Raw genomic sequence first — 19,346 nt, forward strand, 5'->3', positions numbered from 1 at the left:
GAGAATCGGTAACGAAAGGCGGAGCTTCGAGGTCTCGACCTCACTCGACTTCAGTCTTGATCACACCTCGAACCCTTTTCTTTCCGTTTCCGCCCGTAAATTGAACTTCGCACAAGTTCAACTTTGGTTATTCATTTTTCCTTTTCTTTTTCCTTTTCAACCGCGTGGAGAGGCAACAAGTGGGAAGAATATTCAAGTACCGCCCATGTCAGGTAGCAGCCCACGTTTCTTTTGCTAACAATATGGAGAAAAAAGGTGAGCATGATTCGGTTGTTGGTCTCCATGGTGTCCAATCCATAAAGGTCAGAAAAACAAAGTTAGAATACTTGGATTTAAAAAAAAATGAAATAATTGTTGAGTATTGCAAAGTACCCAGCTTATTATCTATAAATTTTTATATGGAGTCATCTCGGCTGAAAAAGGCACTTAAAAGGCAGGCCAGTAATTATCCGATCGTAGCTGATTCTTTTACACTTTGAAATAGTAACAAGCGTAACTGTTGCAGGTGTACCTAGTGACCTACACAAAATGTATTTAATGTGTTCGAGTACCGTAATGCATCTAACGAAGTATTATGTCCAGCAGCCGTCCGCTTGGACAAATTCAAAACTGAAGTTTACCTGCAGTTCCAAACGAGACATTTTTTTTTCTTCCAAATTGGGATACGTACTGGAGAGTAACCTGCACTGATGGCTGGAACAGTAAGTTAAAATAGTAAACAACTAAACCCAGATTGGACGTTGCATCATAACGGGAAGTAATTCAAAAATCCTCATGCATACATGAATTGCCTTTGATGAGGCCTTGTTGTCGGGACATGGTAAAAACATCTGCGGGTTTCATGCCCAACACTTGAGTACAGTTCTGTAGAATTGTATATCATATCTTAACGACTATCCCATGAATATAATAAAACGACAGAAAGGTGACGGATAACTAGTGCGAAACTACATAAATCCTTCGACGATCATAAATTCAGAAAAGGCCAGGCCGTTAACGTGGTAGGGTTATTTTTGGAAAAATCCAGAATCTACCAGGAGTATATAAGATGACGGTGAGTCTTCTTTCAGTCAGTGATGTTTTCGACATTTTAACTTCAACATCCATATCTTGCTTCAAAAATAGTGAAAGAGAGAAATCTCCATCATGAAGGATCACAGAATTTCAAAGGTATGGGGTTTGCCTTGGAAGAATAACACAACATTCATAAATTAAAAGCTAATTTTTAATTAAATCTGTTTTAGATGGTCGCCTACGTATTGTTCACTGTAATACTTGCCGTAACAATCGCCGAGGAAATTGGGGAAGACGTTGCAGAAAGTTGGGAATTAAGAAGCCCACGATGTGAGCACCACAATCACGACGGAAAACGGCCGACGAAATGGCTAGGAAAACTGAAGAGAACTAAAACGCAATACGCTTCATCGAAGCCCCATTCACGACCGAAATCTCATTACGGACAACCTCATACCCATAACCGTCCTCCGAAACCGCAATACATCCCACCAGCCACCAATTTTAGAGTCCCTCCTTACAATCCACCAGCCTCTTATCTACTCCCACATTATTCTCAATCAGCCGTGCAGAATCCTAACTCTCTTCAACATGCATCTTACCCTCCTCAGCAGAAACCACAGGTATCTTACCCTCCTCAAAAGAATACGCAATCGCTGAGCTACGATCCTCCAGCACATGTCTCTCCTGCCCCCACGGAAGCTCCACTTCCCTCTTACAGTAATACTCCCTATCCTCAAAGTCCTGAAAATTTTGAAGACCTTAGTCTTCCAATGTCAGTTTACATTCCGCCAGCGCAAGTTCACAATCCGGCAGGTCCATACTCTCCTGCACAGGCTCCGGTTGCAGCGTCTTACGATCTATCAGCAGCACCGCATACAGAGAGCCCGAACAACTTTGCTGCAACAAACCTTCCATCTGCATATATCGAAGTGACTTCACCGCCTTCCTACACTGAAGCTCCCAGTCCCCATGTTTATAATCCAACTACACCAGCCTATGATCCTCCGGTTACTAGTGAAACAGAGGCTCCTCACCTTCCTTCTTCACAAGTTCCAGTCTACGATCCTCCAACGACGTACCCTCCACAAGCCATCACAGAACACTCTGTTTACTCCTATCCTTCTTATGCTCAGTATGATGAAGCGTATAGTCCTCCAGCGCTGACACCGGAACCGTACAATCCTCCACCAGTGACTGAAAGCGCACCTGAATCTTACGTCCCACCACAACAGCCTCAAAATACGATAGTTCCTTACGCTCCCCCATATCCTCCAAGCCTTGATTCCGTATCGTACTATCCACCGGCCTCCACCGAGGCACCGAATTATTTTCCTTCGTCTTATGACGATGCTTCCTACTCTCATTCTTACAATCCACCAAGCTCCGATTCTGCTCCGTATTATTCACCGGCCCCCACCGAGGCTCCTGATTATTTGCCTCCGTCTTACAACGATTCTCCTTACGATGGATTGTATAACCCACCCGAACAGAACAAAAACATGCACGTTTCTTATACGTCCCGACATCCACTAAACCCCGATTCCGCCCCGCATTACCCAACTGTCTCTACCAAAAAACCGGATTATTTCCCGCCGTCCTACGTTGAATCTCCTTACCTTGAATCTTATAATCCTCCAGCGTCAAAGTACAACATACCTGCATCCTATTCGTTCCCTAGTTTCCCCAGTTCTAATTTTCCATCCTATTCTTTTCCAGCGTTCATGGAGTCAGATGATCACTCCTCCATTGGCTACAAAGATGTTCGTTACCTTTCGACGAACGACAGAACGTCAGCTTACAATCCCAGTCACAAAAATGAAGAATTCTTTCAATCTGGCAGCTTTCCCCGGTTTAACGAGTTCTTGCAACAAATGTTGAGAGGTAAAATGTAACAAAAAACCTGAAACATCAGTGAGCGGTACAGTTGCAAATTCCAGCACGTCTAGTTTACAGTTGCTAAATCTTCCTCAGATTGCATTTTTTAAGTGTTACATAGTGGGTTGGGATATCTTGTTATGCTCTATTGAATGGGATGATATTTAAATATTACATTTTTAGTTAAATGATGCTACAAAAAAAAATACAAGGTGTTGTTTCATTTGGCAATGGTCGAAACTTCCGCTTTCATTTTCCTTGTGCTTACGGGTCGAGATACAGTAGCAAAAGTTCGAAGAACTGATTGTTTCCGTTGTAATTGTTGTAGTTTCAGACCACACCAGGTAAGTAAATCGAGCCGATAGGCTCCCCGAAGTTGTAGAGCTGTCAGTTATAATAACTGTCTAACGTGTTTTTGGCGAACACGTGAATACAATCTGTAATTGTGTTGTAACGGTTAAGCTGTTTATTAACTATTTTTCTTACCTTATGCAGCAATACGAGTTGACCTAAATTTACCGGGTGGACGAAAAGCTACCTGGTTATTACTGGAGCCCCCAAGCAAATGTGGTAGTCTGGATAAACTATCACAATGTTTTTCTGGCTACTTTGTTTTGCCATTATGGCAAATAGAAAAATGTCACTGAGAACTGAGATAGCTGCGAAAAGTATTTTTTCTTTCTTCGTTCGTGTGTGAATTACCGGCCACGTATTCTTATGGTTATTTAAAGATTATTACTCCCAGAACCTCTTTTCCTTGTTTCCTTGTGACACTTTTTATTATTGGTAAAAGCTTTCTCAGCTCGCCTTTGGAAAGAAAAAATTCAATTTTCACACCTATGGAATCAGCTAAAGCGAATGGTTATGAAGCATTAAATTTCCGTATTGGTGGTATATTGAATCGGTCCATTGGAATCACAGTAACCAATATCTGGCCTCCTTGCTGCTATACCTGCAGTTTCCTCATTTATTCGCTAGCGCTGGACTCTAAACGCCATTACGTACTCTGCTGTCCAGGTATCAAACCACCTCCGGAGTTCGCTCCAGACGATCAAAAAAAGGTAGTCATTTTTCCTCGTCATTACGATACTACAAATTTCCAAGTTAATGTGATAGATCTAGGCTGGATGTCTGTGTGCTCTATGGCCAGCAGCTGGATTACATTTCAGTAATTCAAGCCAATTGACTCGAAGCAGTATAACAATCATCATTGTGCTTCTACTTGTCCGACAGTGAGCTTGTCTCGATTTGGACTTCAGTGTAGTCTAGCAACAACCACTACAAGCAAAACAATCACAACATGAACCTCCAAGAGGTTTCAAAGGTACAAATTCAGTTCTAGTTCGTTTAAGTAAAGATAGTTAACTAAACTAAAAGGAGATTCCTTTTCTTAATACATTCCTTAGTTTTTAATTCCTGTTCTGGTGGCAGTACTTGCCCTAGCGATGGCTGATGAAGGCGTACACGACCCAAGTCTCTATCAGTTTCTTGACTTTACACGAGTGGAGCAAAGCCAGAAAAATGAAGGACATCGACCGTTCAGATGGCTCAACAAATTTCGCCGGAAGTCTCAAGCACCATCAAGATCACACTCGGAATCTACCACTACAAAAGAGCAAAAAGGTTCACAGATACCATTAAATTACGTTATTGAAGACGTGTCTACACAATACCGACCGCAACCAACTTACCATCAAGCAGCGCAACATCAACGGGGATCTGTTAAGAAGCCAAAAGACACTTCTTACATCATCCTACCACCACCACCAGCGGGCCAAGCTAAACAGATCAACATTCCATCACACGCTGCTTATCTTAAACAGCAAAAGAAACCAAAGATGCCGCTCGTGGCAGCTTACAAGCAGCGTCAACAAGCTAACAATCCACTGCACCCACCACCATCTCCACCAAGCTCAGATTACAAACAGCAAGTAGGAGAGGTGGACTACAACATCCAGAAACCTTTGCCAATCCCCTCATCTCAGCAGACCCCAGATTCCCTTAGGAATGTTCCACTTGTATTGAATGATGGAAGCCATTCCAGTGAGGATTCTACTCCAACTCATGTTGGTTCTCGCTATTCGAAATGGTTGAACAAGATGCGACGGAACAAAGGTCATCACAATCAGCCTGAAAAACTAGAAAACCAACCGCCTAAACCCCATAATAAACCCTCGGAGAACCTAAATGATCCTTCGTACTATTTTCAGAATCCATCTCCCAATAACCAATTGCAGCCTGTTTCACATCAGTCAGTTAGTGGTCATGTAAACGCTAATGGTTATCGCCAACCTCAAACGGTTAACAGCGGACCACAGTTAGCTCCACCGAGACCTGCCAACACCAGGCCGGCAGAACCAACTTACAGCTCGCCGTCACCTGCGCCATTTCGCCCAGAGGCTTTTCCCACAGTGGCTTCGAATCAAGGTCTTCAAGAAAATTCTCCAGATTCTGGTGAAACAGCGGACCAAACGCCACCCCCCAACAGGAAGTCGTTCTATTCAAAATTTATGAAAAAGCTCAAAGGAAAGAAAGGGCAGAAACACGAAGAAACAGTGGCCGAAGAAGAGCCTGCTTTAACACCATTGCAAACACCATATAAACCACCGGTGGAACCGGTAGTTTACCGACCTTCCCAACCGACTAACTACCCACCACAACCAACCCCGTCTAGGCCATCTAACGTGAAACCATCACGTCCAGCGAGACCAGCACCTTACAGTTCTTCTGGTACTGTTCCGACTGCGCTTAACCCACATGCACCAGCTTATCAAGACGCTCCTGCTCCTACCACTTACTCTCCACCGCAGAATCTATACAACAAATATTCACCGAGACCAACTTATGCCACCACGGAGAAACCAGTGGCTTATTCACCATTACCAGAGGAGGACAGCTTCTTTTCACCACCGAACAAACCAGATTTTATTCCTTCACCTTTTCATGGACAATCGGAAAAAGGACAAGGAATTCATGAGGATCCCGAAGATGGATTCTTTGAATTCGGCATTTTCCCCAAAAATAATGGCTTTTTTGAGCAGAATTTTAAGGGTTAAATCACTGTCATTATCCTGTTTCAAGCTCGTATGAAAGGTATTCTTTTTTTTTGGAGAAAGGGATGAGGTTTTCTCGCACATCTTTACGTTCCAAAATCAAAAAGAGCGGGCTCTTGTTGTCATGGAAACGTAACTGTCTTTGCATTTTTACTTGTATGGTATTTTTCACGAATTCTCTTAATTCCAATTACACAAAATTTTTTATTTGGTTTCACCCTTTCGCCAATATTTAAGTGTGTTCACTTGTTATGTTAAACCTTATACCATTCTAAATACAAATAAACCAAAAACAAAAAAAAGCAAAGGTCATTTTCTCATCTCGTCAAGGGTGGGTAACCAAAAAAATTACGTCATTTTAGTGCTATGAAAGCTTCAGTCTTGACGTGTGCCTCTCTCCGTCCTTTCACACAAAGCAACGTAAGAGTTAGGCAGGCAGAGCATAGTCTTTATTAGTTCCAGGAAATAAGGTAAGGACGTGAAAATGCACATAACGTTGGGTCTTTTTAAATTGGAGAAAGTTCGTTTGAAACAACATGACTTGACCTGCACGGCAAATGGCGACAGGAAACATTTGCAGAATGTATTTGTTTTCCAATTACCTTGTAACAAAAAATGTATAGGCTACATCGTAACTTGGAAAGCGTCAACCAGTCAATGGATTAAACTCATTTGGAGAAACGTTTGTACTGGAAAGGTTGTAGTTTTTTTCTCGTTTTTGTCTCTTTGTGCTTGTTTTGAGAAAACGTAGCGATATGAAGCATGTAATAAGAGGTAATTATGAAGCCTTAAATTTTCTCCTTGGCAATAAAACGAATTGGGACGTGGAATCAGGGTAACCGACGTCTTTTTGTCCTCTTGCCTTTGCTAGCGTATTTTCCCTATATCTGTATCGTTCTCCTCATTTGTCCTCACTGAACGTACTTTCTTCTTTCTATGTATCAAACGAACTACTAGGGGGGTGCTGGCTCCGAACAAAAGGGTACTTAATTTTCTCATAGGTGTTAAATTCCAACAAAACTCGAGCAATTGGTCGGTTCGAGAAAGTCGAAATCGATTACGAAAAGGATATAAGACTGCATCTTTGTACTACGTTTGTTGTCAGTGAGATTCGCCATTCGACACAGTCTCGTTCCTTGGTAGCCGTTCGGTTAGGTAAGTAGTGCTCACTACGAGAAGCCTTAAAGTCCCAACATGAAATCTATTGGAATTTCAAAGGTACGTAATGCATCTTTGTTGAATGGGAATTTCAATACGAATTATAATTGAAAATTTCTATTAATTATAGTCCCTCGCTCTGGCCTTGCTGATTTTACTGCCACTTATAAGTGCCGATGGCTTTAAAGATCACCAGTTAAAATTCGGATACGACACCGGTGAATATCGCCTACTGAAATGGTTAAACAGAATAAGGGGATCAGATAGGACAACAACTCAAACAGAATCCCAATTCGAACCAATTAAAATTGAAACTATAACTCCCGAAATTCAGTACAACACATCAAATTTCACGCAAACTCAAGTGTTTGATACTCCTCAGTTAGCAAAGGCAACATATTCATCCGTGCCGCAGCCCCTGGATAATAAATCATCATCCAAATCTTCACTTGACTCTGTTGAAGGACCCGAAACAAGGCCGTTAGTGACATCGGTGTCTTCTCCTTCCTACAGGGATTATTTCTATTTGAAATGGTTTCACGGCTCACCGAAAGCAACGTACTTTAATGAAACTGCGCTTCCAGATGAACCGACATCTGTTCTTGACAGCAAGGCGGAACACGGCCGCCATCCAACAGTAGCTCCATTGCAAACAACGAACCAGGAATTCAATGTGGGGAACATTGACTTTAGTGATGCGGACTCGGCTTTGCTTCCTGGCGATTCTCTTCTTGGAAAAGTTTTAGGCAAAATTAAACAAATGATGCCATTGAAAACACAAAAATTTGATATCGCACCGCTAAAATTGTACGACGAACCACCGAAACCCCAACTTTTTGCTCGACCGGCAGTGATTCACATTCCCCTACCCAGCAATGATGTACAACAGATTCACAGCCAACCTATTAAAGAAGTTAACCCTGTTCCAGCTCAACCCGTCTATCATGAAATAAGCTCAGCTATCAAGCAATCACCAGAACCGACAATCACTTCAACAACTACTGAAAATAGCCTGCCAACTACATCTAGCAGTTTACCGCAGCCAATTCCGCAAAACGAAGAAAATAGAACAGCTGAACCGTCTTCTACCCCACTGCTGCCTTCTAATTCCACCAGTGAACAGCCTGAAACAAAAGATGAGATCTCGGAGCGAATGTCCGGCCCTTTACAGACGATGTTTTATTACCCCAAACGACCGACCAACGATCCCGCACAACTTGAAGAGCCAGCTTATAGCGCATTAGAATTGGCTTTTGGTCCACTGGTTCCAGCATATCCATAGGAAACTTGCAGTTTTCATCTTCCTTTTTTTATTATATCGTTGTTATTCTCATAATGATTTGGTTTACTAGCCAAGTTATAAATTGATGTTCCTATGCTGTCTTTCTAGAAGCAGCTTTTAATACGCAGGCGAACTGTTTCACATAACTCGGAATGCTTTTACCCGATGCCGAAAAGCATTTTATTGAGACACTTGGTTCGTCCCAATAACCCTTACTAACCGAATTCATTTTCACGAATTTTCCCTATTGATCTTTCAAAATATCTAACTTAATAATTTAATGCATAATAATACTATTATCTCTTTGTTACATCGTTTTAATAATATCATCCAAAATAAATCGTTATGCCTGCAGTGGCAGACATCTGATGACGTAGTCCAACTTATCTCTCAGTACTTAGTTCAAAGCCACACAGAAATTATAGTAAAAAGCAAATCGATGCAACTCACGACAGAAAATGCCTTTCGAAATTTGAAAATTGAAATACTTGACCTTAGAAATGATCCAAAACTCATTTCGATAAGTCAAGGTGTTGTGCTGGAAGGCAATGTAGGATCGGCCGGCAGGTGGATCTGAGGTAGTTCGTCTGCTTCTCAAATTATAGAAAGCAGTCGTGTTTGATCCTATGTGAAGTGATGTGTCAGACGGAGCCCCACTTTTTCCAGCTGGTTACATCTCGTGAAGATTCCCCGAGTTGTGCCCTCGTTTGCTTTGGACCGTGTTTCATCTCACCCTAGACTGGAGCTGTCTAATAACTGTAAGTAAAACTTATAATTTATAGTGTCTTTCTCTTTGCTTTGTGGGTCTCCCAATGGCAACTTACGCCACAGCTGATCAGACAGAAAACTTTAGTGGTAGGCATAACCGGCATATTAAGCAATCAAACTTTCCATGGGTGCGTAGTACGGTCGCCATTTTTTTGTTTATATGCGTGCACGCTGCTGTTTTGAACGCGTCATAAACCAAGAAGCCAAGGCAAATAAGAAATTGTGACGTTGGATCGGAAATGTTTATTACAATAGAATGACATGGGCTTCAGATTACACATCATCGTCTCTCGTTATCACACGCCAATATATTGTTATCAAGAAACGTTGACGAGAGCACAGGATGAAACGTTAATCATATATGAGGGAAGGGAGGTCGTTCTTCTCCGCAGTGTGTTATTTACAAGCCCTGTCCGGTGTTAAAAGAAGAATAGTGGAGAGTGCGTGTATAGTGTGCCCGCACACAAAGACGGTTCCTTTTGCCTCATAAATCCCTCTCCGATTTCATATACTAGAAATTGTAACTTCTTTAAATTACTATGTTGGATTAAAAGGACGGAACGACAGATATAATTACGAGGGGATTTGTTTAAATTAATTCATAAAAAATATTTGTAAAATAAAATAAAAGAAATGGGAAAAATAAAGATGATATACGGTGTAACCATCTGAGGAGAATTTTCAAACCAGTCAAGTTGGGGATGAGATTTAGGACACGAAATCGTGCAAAAAAAAGACTGTTGGAATCCCTCGTTGACGAAAATGAAAAAAAAAGGTGACTGGAGGTTTCCCTTGTTGAATTCCTAAACTGAGCTATTTCTTTCTTGTTTTCTGTAGAAAAAAAAATTTTGAACCATTTCTCAAAAGTTTTTAAAAGTGTGATCTTTCAGTAAGTATGGCGTTCATCACCCACCGTAGTCAGTTCCCTTCAAAAGAAACTGGGAGGAAACATCAGAATTCAATAAATTAATACTCTAATAAGACATTCCCCGATAGCATTGTCCCCCAGGGATTCGAAAATCGAAATATAACGAAAATAACTGATAGTTAAACGAGGAAAAAAGAGGCAGGCTTTTGTGTTTTGTTTCCTCTTATTTGTAGTTGGAGATTTTGACGAATTCAGGGTGCTCGATGTGGGCCAACGATGCCATAGAGCTGCTGGATTTGCCCTTGCCGTCAAACTGGCGGACGCGGAGCAGAAGGAAGACGGCCACCATCGAGGCGATGATGAGGACCAGCAGAAGCATGGTCAATCCACCGACAAAGCTGGGCACAGACAGGCAGATGTGGTTGCCGTCCATGTCGGTCAAATTCTGAACAACGACCGTCTCGTTCTGATTCGGGTTCAGCGTGAAGGCAACGTCGCCGGGAGCGACAACCTGGATGAAACGAGTGGTTGGCACGTCTGTCATATCCTGAGCGTCACGTTTGTAGACGTGCAGGATAGTTGGCTGTTCATCAGCGCTGCGTCTGGAACGGATGCCATCGGTAGCGTTCTCAGAGACCATGCGAGGTTTGCCCAGGAACTGACGAGGCTCGGAGTCGTCAGCTTCACCGGCACGGTTGACGTTCTTGTAGTTAGGTTGAGGTCCACCTCGGTTCACTGGGAGAGATTGAGGAGGAGCAGCACCAGCGCCTGGAACGCGAGGATCAACTCCGACAGTCTTGGAGGATGAAGCAGCGTAGCCGAGATCGCCTTGAGGACCGCCGAGACCGCTGAGACCACCGGGTCCGGCATCGCACTTGGGCTCGGGGCATTGGTTACGGCAGACCTGGATCACGCACTGGAAGTGCACGTTCATTGAATCCGGGAATTTGAATGCCTGGCCAAAAAAAAGGTGTTAACAATTGCTATTGTTGTCGAGTCGTTCGAATTCCGTTAGTACCTGGAAGTAAGCATAAGAGACAACAGAAGCAGACTGGCCAAAGTTGCGGACTTTCTGGAAGCGGGACATGATCTTGGGTCGAGTGACGCAGCCGTATTGATCGACCAACTGAATGGGAGCTCGGAGGCCGTCATGGGCGACGCAGTTACGGACCAACATGTCGAATTTGTTTTCGTCGTCCTTGATGGCCAACACCATCGTCATGGTCTGACCGATCTTGACAATGCCGCTGACTTCGGAAGCCCAGGGGCCCTTGCCGACTTGGATTTGCATCCAGCATTGTAAGTTATCACCGAGGAAGTTGGCTGTGACGGCGTTGAGCATATCGACGGCGAATGGGCGGAACGTGACCGATTTCTCGTAGTAGTCGTACCTATTTTTTTTTTAAAGAATTCAAAATTAAAGTTTGGTAAAAACAATTGATTGGAAGCAAGTTTACCAGGTGCAACGAAGACGGCGGGCCTGATCCCAAACTTCCTGAACAAGTGGGTCGTATTGGATGATGATTGTGTTTTCAACAAAAGTTCCAGCAGGTGAGGGAGCTCCGTAGGCACCACCAGCAGCCTAAATGAAAGAGTTAGTTTACGCTGATTGTAAATTGATAAAAGAATTATTACCTGGTTGGCGGAAGAGGTCATGCCGCAAGAGTTGAGGTAAACATCGAAAGTCGCGCTCAACTGGCCGGAACCGGGCCCGACGTGGACGCAGTTGGGATCGCTGTAGTGTCCCTTGGAGAAGATCATGCCGTAGAACGGCCGGTCGAATTCAATGTTGACGCGCATGTGCGTCTTTTCGCACTGGACCTGCAAGTTCTTGATCTGCGGCTGATCGGCTGCTGCGCCAATGGGCCACTGATCTTCGGGAGCCGGGCCGATAGGTGCACCCTGAGGTGGGTAACTGGCAAGGCCGGCTGGTGGTGGCAAAAGTCCAGGACCACCTGGGATGTAGTTCGGTGGAAGTGGAATCTGACGTTTATTGGCATTCGATGCTGCTCCTAGCGGAATGGGGTTGATATCCACACCACGGTGTTCCAGAGGCAGGACGGAAGAATCCGGTACCTTATCAGTGTAGGCGCTCTGTAAAACGGAGAACAAAAACTTTTGTAGCAAATGTCCCACTTATCAGAAATGTCGGGAATGTTCATCCTTCACTGACGAAATGGAACATTTATTCGAATCGTTAAGCCTTGGCTTCAGGCTAGAATGACAAAATGGAATGTCCTCAATTTCTTTTCAAAGAGCTTCCTCAACGTGAAGCCTGTTGGCGAGTCTACTAGGTAATTGACGATGCATCATCTATGACGACGCCTTTGGCGCTATCGTCGGTCTCTCTTCGTCACTTTGTGAGCACCACCCATCGTTAGATATATACGTTACAATGGCTATGCCCGTTTGTCACACGAACGAGAATCTAACGGTTCTTCTGCATAGCCAGAATAAGGATGTAGCGTTATGGAGAGCGTGATTTCGGAGAAAAATGTTTGGGAGGGGGAGGCACGCACTATCGACTGTGACTCTGACCTGATTTACATCCGACGCAACAGCAAAACAAATTCCGTCTGTTTTAAATGGCGCAAACGATCCGTAACGTCAGCTGGGGGAAGAAAAACAAAACATTTGATGTGCATTTTTTTTAGCATGTCTTCATAGCGCAGCTGTTGTTTGATTGCCACCCGTGCGTGAAAAATCTCGTTTGGGTCGTCGGAGAAACGACACACAGCAATGGCCGTCGGCACAGCTGGACAAAAGCATTGGAGATGCTCGCGCGCGCGCACCTCCGATGAATAGCATCAAAGCCAAATGTTCCGTTATACTTGCTTTCTTCTCAGCCCGAATGTCGAATGATACAAACGCATTACGTATAGACACTATTTCGGTTCTTTTTTTTTTCTTTCAAACTGTCAGGATTATAAATGTTCTTTACGTACAACTCGTGGCACGGCAATCCTCTATTTTCTTCAATGCAAAGTTGTTGTTATTTTTAAGCCAAGAGGCCAATTGTTGTAGGCGTTTTTCCGGCTTTCTTTTGCCGACTCCGCGTAATGACATTGAACTCTTTTGGGGGGAAAAAAGCCGGCAAGAATTATTTCAACTTTTTCTTGTTTAGATCTCTGGGTATAAGCGAAACCACAAGGTGTTGCAAACTGTACGTGTTGTAACCTCTGCCTTGACCTTAGAACCGTTTCCTTCATTTCGTCTCTTATAATCACACACGTCGGTTGAATCTCTTTGACGTATATACGGCATGAAGGTCGCCTTTTTTTTTTTTGCTAGCGTGTGAACTCTTCATCCGTCCACTTATTACCGATCCCGTTGTTGCATGTCAATCGATAATTAACCTCTCCATTAATAGCCCTCCCAACTTATTTTATTTTTCTTAGTGTGAACTCTCAAGTAAGCGGGAGTTCATTTGACTTATTTCATTACGTCAAGTCACCAAGCTCTTTCTAATTCAACCCAACCGCCCGGAGCCCTAAAAACAGGGAGACGCGTACTCAATGAGCAGGGGTACATTGCTTTTCATTAACGGTAGTTAACTCCTCTGACTAGATGTGTAACATGCTGCTGTAAATACTCTTCGCTTGCTCGCACAAAAGCCAACAAACTAAGCGACGTCTTCCGGGTCTCTCCATCGTGCATGGAAGATAAATAGTAATGAAAAAAACGGGACTGAAGGCTCTACATCCAAATGTAACTGGAATGTACGAAATGAAACATTGAAAAAGCTCAGAGAGATGTTAAGAATCACGTTGTGCTTATGGTTTATTTCGACTTGCCCTATGCTGACGATGAGAAAACTATCGGGATTGCGGGCAGAGCGATGAGAAATTCCCGAAACCTCGATCGAAACCAGACTGATGGAAGACGTTCTCTTGAAAAGAAAGAGCCTTAAAAAAAAGCAACGGGACAAACATATGTTGGGCTCGCTCTTTTCGTTCTTCAACGGTTATTTAATGTATGGATATAGTTTACGCGTATGCAACAGCAGCCAAAACCGGTTCGCCTGGTATTGCAATAAAGCAAAACTAACAGACATAGCCGGTGGACATGCTAATGGGACGAGATAAAATACCTATAGATTTTTCTATTTCTCCGGGGTTTTTTTTATTCTCCATTTTTGATTTCTTTTTCGCACTACGGTTTAAAACGTTTCAAATGCCCGGAATTCTTTCGTTCGATGTTAAAGTAAATAAACCTATCCCTTTCCTTATTGGACGACCGTTAGCGTACTGGACAGATTCAAATCGTTCACGCATTACGATTTTCCCTCTTACTTCGTGTTGAAGGAAAGAACGAGAAGGCCCACATTCTTGGGGGCTTGTTGGTACTATCGGACAAAAAGAGGGGAGAGGGAAGAGTAGTGGCTTTGATAGGAATAATGCATCCGCATCCGGGTGACCCACATTCGTTCGTCTACACCAACCACGTCTTCCCCTTCCTTCGTGCTTTAAGTACCAAATCCCCCCACTTGGTTCGACCTTATTTCAAAGCGTCACACGCAACAGTGGAGTAACAAACGTTAGGAAGGAATGTCGGTGCTAGTTTTTTTTTGTTACCTGAATCAAAATGGCGGCGAGAAGGAGCCAGGTATTGAGTCGTCGCTTCATCTTTATGTTGTTTTGGGGATCTGCAATGAGAGAAATAATAATAAAGAAAATGATTAAAAATTGCTGGTGTAGTTTGTTACAGGACGCCAGTTTTGACGTGCAATCAGTTACTGCCAATGATGCCAATAAAAGAATAAAAAGGGACGTGAGAAAAGGCAAGAAATTTTTATAATAGTTATGGCCATATACACGAATTGTACCGTTGATTTAATTCAACCCAACGAGAGAAGGCGGAGAGATGCCTACGACCGACGTCGCCATTAACCGTTTGAATTATTAACAATCAAATTTCCCCCAAACTAACTTGTTTTCCAGCTGTTGTCAAACGCAATCGGACGGCGGATAACAAAGCACATCCTCACCAAGAAAAAAAATAAGATAGTGAATTCAACCGGTAACATGTTAGCAAAAAGGCCAGACAGAAAAATCTCCACGTTTTTTGGCTAGTTGCGTGTTTAATGGTATCGCGGAAGTACACCTAGCGTAGAAACACCTGCCGCGCGTATTGGACGTGTGAAAAGTACAGATGGAGAGTATGGAATGATTTTTCCTTTCTAGTCTCAGCTAGTATAGCAATCCCGTTACAGCCGCTTCTCACCTGTGTTCGAAATAGGGAGGCGCTGTTTGTGAATAAATGTTTGTTACGTTATCCGCAACGTTTCGTCGCCAGGTGAGCGATAAATTTGACAGGGAAGGTTCGCATTCGTATAAAAACGGGTGTCTATTGTTAAGATAATTCCAAGCTTAGTTATAGTAGAGGTACTCGAGCACGGGCTGAACAATTGAATGAAAAACAAGCTGATGAATCAATGGATGTAATAATAGCCCATTCTGGATTTGGATGACCCACAAGGTCGTCAAGCCAAGACAAACCATTGGAGAGTCATGGTTTAAATCGTGTTAAGCTTCCAGCAAAAGGAAAATCACGGTGATCGGGAAAAGAATGTAGCCCAGGCCCAGGTAGAAGGAAGGGATGATTATTGAAAAGCTCGACCTAAATTGTTGAAGCGTTCCAGAAGAATTCTCGCCGCTCTAGCTTTTATCTCCATCGGATGACTAACGACGCCCTCTTTTTTCTTAAAAATCTTTTCTTCCAGCAGCCCATAACCCACATTTTTTTCTTTGCGCGAGCGTAAACAATGAAAAATCAAATAAACTAAAACATTCTGCTCTACGAGAATCATTTTTTTGTTTCTTATTTCGCAGTTGAATTACAAATGGAAATGATAATGGGTCACACACACCGGAGGCTGGGCTTACTGGCGTGGGTTTGCAGGAGACTGGGGCGGGTTTTTGTGGAGTGCACGGGGGATATAGTACCGTTAGTGTTCAAAACCGCCAGAGCTCGTTCGTCCTCGTGCATCATTGTAGGTCATGTGGCCTTTGAACCTCCCTCTTTTCTCTTCAAGTTTTTTCTTTTTTCTTTTTTAAAGATAAAAGTTGCCTTGAAAAACATGAAATATTAACCGCCCCTTCCCAACTACTACATGTTTTTGAAACTGTAAAAAAAAATTATGCACGTAGTACTAGAATTTCTCAGGAAAAAAAAAACTGGAGGAAGAGGTCGAGAATTTTCTGACCTATTCCGTTGCTTTTCTTTCTTATCTTTCGTCGTGAAAATGACTACATTTTTCTCTTTCCTTTCAAAGTCAAGGTGTCCTGATCCCGCTAAACAACGAAATGGAATTGCTGCATTTTCACAAACTGACGATTTCAATTAAGTGACTCGACGGTGGATCCGCAACAAGAAGAAAGGAAAAACGACTCCAGACAATACAGGTACTATTTTTGAATTTGCAGTTAACATGGACAACGGCTACGAAAACGAACAGCGCGTCAGGTGTTGTTCTTGTTATATTTTTTTTTGTTGCTCTGTATGTAGCACTCTTGTGTATACTCCTATTTGGGAAAAGTCAGCCCAGCGAGACGTGCTCGTATTATACCGTTAACAAACATGAGGGCCTACCATTATACTATACTGCTACTTCAAGTTACGGCCAATGGAAGCACTTTTTTTTTTCAAAGAAAACAAAAAGCTTTAACTTGAACAAAATTTAAGGACTTGAAAACCTGTCCACTCCCCCCTCTTCTTTTAATTCTTCTGCCACGAACGTGTGTGAGATCTTTCCTGATTGCCAACATCCCGTTTTTTTAACGCAAGTTGACCGACCGCAATTTAGGACTGCGCGAAAATTTCCGGGGTAAAGCGTCAGGTAACACGGGAAGGAATCAAAGACGAAGGTTTTTTTTTTTTAGGAATAAAGAAACTCACCGAAGTTAGGTGTATCCAAATTTGTAAAAATTGTCGGCGATTTGCGATGAACTCGTTGACTTGTTTTTGTCGATCGATGATTTCTTGTTTCGATTTAAAGGTGAAGCGAGACTGATCCAAATGTAAAATAGCACAAAATGATTTCTTGTTGGCGCAGAGAAGATGTTTTCAGGACGATCTTCAACGGTTCTCTGTGCCGGAGGAAGTCGACACCGGCAGCTTTTATAGCGGACGGTGCTTGCGGAAGGGAAAGACTGCAGCCAAGCAGAAGAGCTACACAGCAAGAGGGGTGGGTGGGTATACCTGGTGGGCCACACTAGACACCTGGTATTTTTTTTTTCTTTCTCTCTCTTTCTCCAATCCCTCCCCGAAGAGAAAGAAAGAACAAAAAAAGGAGGGAATTCATAAAATAGTCAAGCCAAACCCACAGCGCAGACGCTACACCGGGCCAGGTGATGACTGTCGTCAGGACTTTTGATGGAGAAAACGAGTTCCGTCAGTGGGGGCGAACGTTTCCGTTAAGTAGGTCAACTGTGTGTATGTGTGTTGTTCCTTTTTTGGGAGGCAAGAGAGATACACCAGATCCAATGTACTACCGTAAAAAGAAAAAAAATAACATAGACGCCCGGAGGTTGCTGGGTGCTGCACAGGTATTGACGTCACCGAAATATACCCCCGGCAGCACTTTCTTTCCTATCTAGTAGATTTGAACCCACCTGTGTTTGCCCTCATTTTAGCAGCCCTTTGTGTTGTTGTTGTTTGTTAGGCTGTGTCTGATTATGTTTCGAAAAGAGAGAGAGACTGTCGGTTCGAATATTTTGTCGACGTCAGAGATCCAGGATGTGATTTCTCGCGTCGGGTTCTCCCGCAGAAAGACTTACTTCTTTTTCACTTGAGGAGAAAGAGAAAGATCACTCTCTCCTTTCTTTTTTTCCGGCTTTAATGTGTACGAACTCCCTTATTCAATTTCACTTCCGCTTCATCTGTATCCATGAAAGCGGGAAAGAAATGGAGATTAAATAGGTTGCGTAAGATCATTTCCATACAACCCGGATAGAGTGGATACTTAAACACATACAGCACTCTCTCCCTTTTCTTGATTTCATTATTACTTTTTGTAATTTCTTATTTATAGACTACGTAAAAATGTAGAAGAAAAAATGGCTCTGACGAACGGCACAAAAGATGACATTCGTGGGTCAGAAAATCTAATACATTCGTGAGTACATTAAGACCATATGGTATATGGTGCGGGTTCTTTTAAAATGCAGAAAAATAAAGCACTCGTCATTCTCTTTGCGTTTTTGATTGCCATTGTCGTTGAATTCACGCTTTTTCATGCTAGTAATTTTTTTTTAGAGTAAAAAGCTACCATCCGTGTTGGGCATCGGGCTCTTGTGATGATGGGCTACCGTCATTAGCGTCTGTTCGGTCTCCTTCTTTTCTTTCCGAGGAAATCAAATCGCAAGCCGAATGTTGTGCATAAAAAGAGTAATGTTCAATTTCAGACAAGCTTGTTTCTGCGGGGAGCTACCTCCTCCAGCGGTCGGATGATTCTACAACATCCAATTTCCGTTGTTTGTGGATTTGCTCTGATCTACTTGGCTAATGGATAACCAACCTCAATCTTTCTCTTCTCGTTAACTAGACGTGGAACACATTTTCTTGATTTCTTTGGCCGCATTTTTTTGCATTTGTTTATTTTCCTTATTCTTCTTCTTGTTTTTTTTCTTGGCCTATTACGTGCCTACCGTCTGTTACGATAAAGAACGACGGGCACGGGAGAATTCATATACGGGACGTGAACTATGCGTCAATAAAAGACGACGCAAGGTAAAGTTGTGTTGCTTGACCATCGAAAAAAAAAACCTAACACATGAGAAATCCATTTAACAGCTATTTTTTCGGTCGCTGCTCATGCATATAAACCCGGTGAATGTAACTGTGCGCTGCGGGATTTTCTCTTTTTCCATGTGTAGCGCGTTTACCTGTTTGTTTGCTGCTATAGTGGCGTGCCTTTGAGCGTGAAAATATTATTCGACACCAGAGCCTATGGGAACTATGCAACCTTTCTGTTTGTCGGGCCGTTTCTGACCGGTAGCACGCGGCCCGAGACCGTTTTCTGAAACGTCATATTTTTTTTTTTATTTTAATGTTTCTTTTTCTTTATCTCTATTTATCTCTTTATTCGCTTCGGGTAGATGCGACCTGCAATGTCCGCATTCACACCTATCTACTCTTTCTTCCTTCTATTTTTTTTTTTACAGTCGATCGTCGATGTGCACACGGTACCGCTGATTTTTTCTATCGTCTCGCGTTATTAGGTGGTACCGGACCAATGAGCGGTGCTTTAGTTCCAATGTAGATACAATTACCGCTTATATCGCCTCGATTACACCGCGACAAATTAAAAACAAATAAATAGCCA

At 42.8% G+C, this 19,346-nt stretch overlaps 4 protein-coding genes across 6 annotated transcripts; 3 read left to right on the forward strand and 1 right to left on the reverse strand.

Annotated features, from left to right (window-relative positions):
* The first annotated feature begins 64 nt into the window (after positions 1–64).
* Positions 65–3,101, forward strand: LOC130696759 (uncharacterized). Of its 2 annotated transcripts, XM_057519868.2 has the most exons (4): positions 65–1,054; positions 1,126–1,170; positions 1,245–2,662; positions 2,734–2,895. In XM_057519868.2, the coding sequence occupies exons 2-4, from the start codon at positions 1,147–1,149 to the stop codon at positions 2,750–2,752; spliced, it is 1,461 nt and encodes a 486-aa protein (XP_057375851.1). In that variant the 5' UTR covers positions 65–1,054; positions 1,126–1,146; the 3' UTR covers positions 2,753–2,895. The 2 variants fall into 2 exon arrangements, with proteins under 2 accessions (XP_057375851.1, XP_057375849.1); XM_057519866.2 differs by having other exon boundaries at positions 1,245–3,101.
* Positions 3,102–3,780: 679 nt separating this feature from the next.
* LOC130696760 (uncharacterized) lies at positions 3,781–6,168 on the forward strand. Of its 2 annotated transcripts, none has more exons than XM_057519870.2 (3): positions 3,781–3,909; positions 4,009–4,216; positions 4,299–6,168. In XM_057519870.2, the coding sequence occupies exons 2-3, from the start codon at positions 4,193–4,195 to the stop codon at positions 5,946–5,948; spliced, it is 1,674 nt and encodes a 557-aa protein (XP_057375853.1). In that variant the 5' UTR covers positions 3,781–3,909; positions 4,009–4,192; the 3' UTR covers positions 5,949–6,168. The 2 variants fall into 2 exon arrangements, with proteins under 2 accessions (XP_057375853.1, XP_057375852.1); XM_057519869.1 differs by having other exon boundaries at positions 3,814–3,953.
* An 859-nt stretch (positions 6,169–7,027) lies between these two features.
* Positions 7,028–8,754, forward strand: LOC130696772 (uncharacterized). Its single transcript, XM_057519886.2, has 2 exons — positions 7,028–7,163; positions 7,234–8,754. Exons 1-2 carry the CDS (start codon positions 7,140–7,142, stop codon positions 8,383–8,385), a joined length of 1,176 nt encoding a protein of 391 aa, XP_057375869.1. The 5' UTR covers positions 7,028–7,139; the 3' UTR covers positions 8,386–8,754.
* Positions 8,755–10,225: 1,471 nt separating this feature from the next.
* Positions 10,226–17,133, reverse strand: LOC130696758 (uncharacterized). The gene is made up of 6 exons (XM_057519865.2): positions 16,919–17,133; positions 14,596–14,666; positions 11,657–12,115; positions 11,479–11,603; positions 11,040–11,412; positions 10,226–10,976 (listed from the first exon to the last, which is right to left on the reverse strand). The coding sequence occupies exons 2-6, from the start codon at positions 14,644–14,646 to the stop codon at positions 10,245–10,247; spliced, it is 1,740 nt and encodes a 579-aa protein (XP_057375848.1). The 5' UTR covers positions 14,647–14,666; positions 16,919–17,133; the 3' UTR covers positions 10,226–10,244.
* Positions 17,134–19,346: the final 2,213 nt, after the last annotated feature.

The sequence above is a fragment of the Daphnia carinata genome, chromosome 5 (assembly GCF_022539665.2).
Source record: "Daphnia carinata strain CSIRO-1 chromosome 5, CSIRO_AGI_Dcar_HiC_V3, whole genome shotgun sequence".
NCBI classification, from domain to species: domain Eukaryota; kingdom Metazoa; phylum Arthropoda; class Branchiopoda; order Diplostraca; family Daphniidae; genus Daphnia; species Daphnia carinata.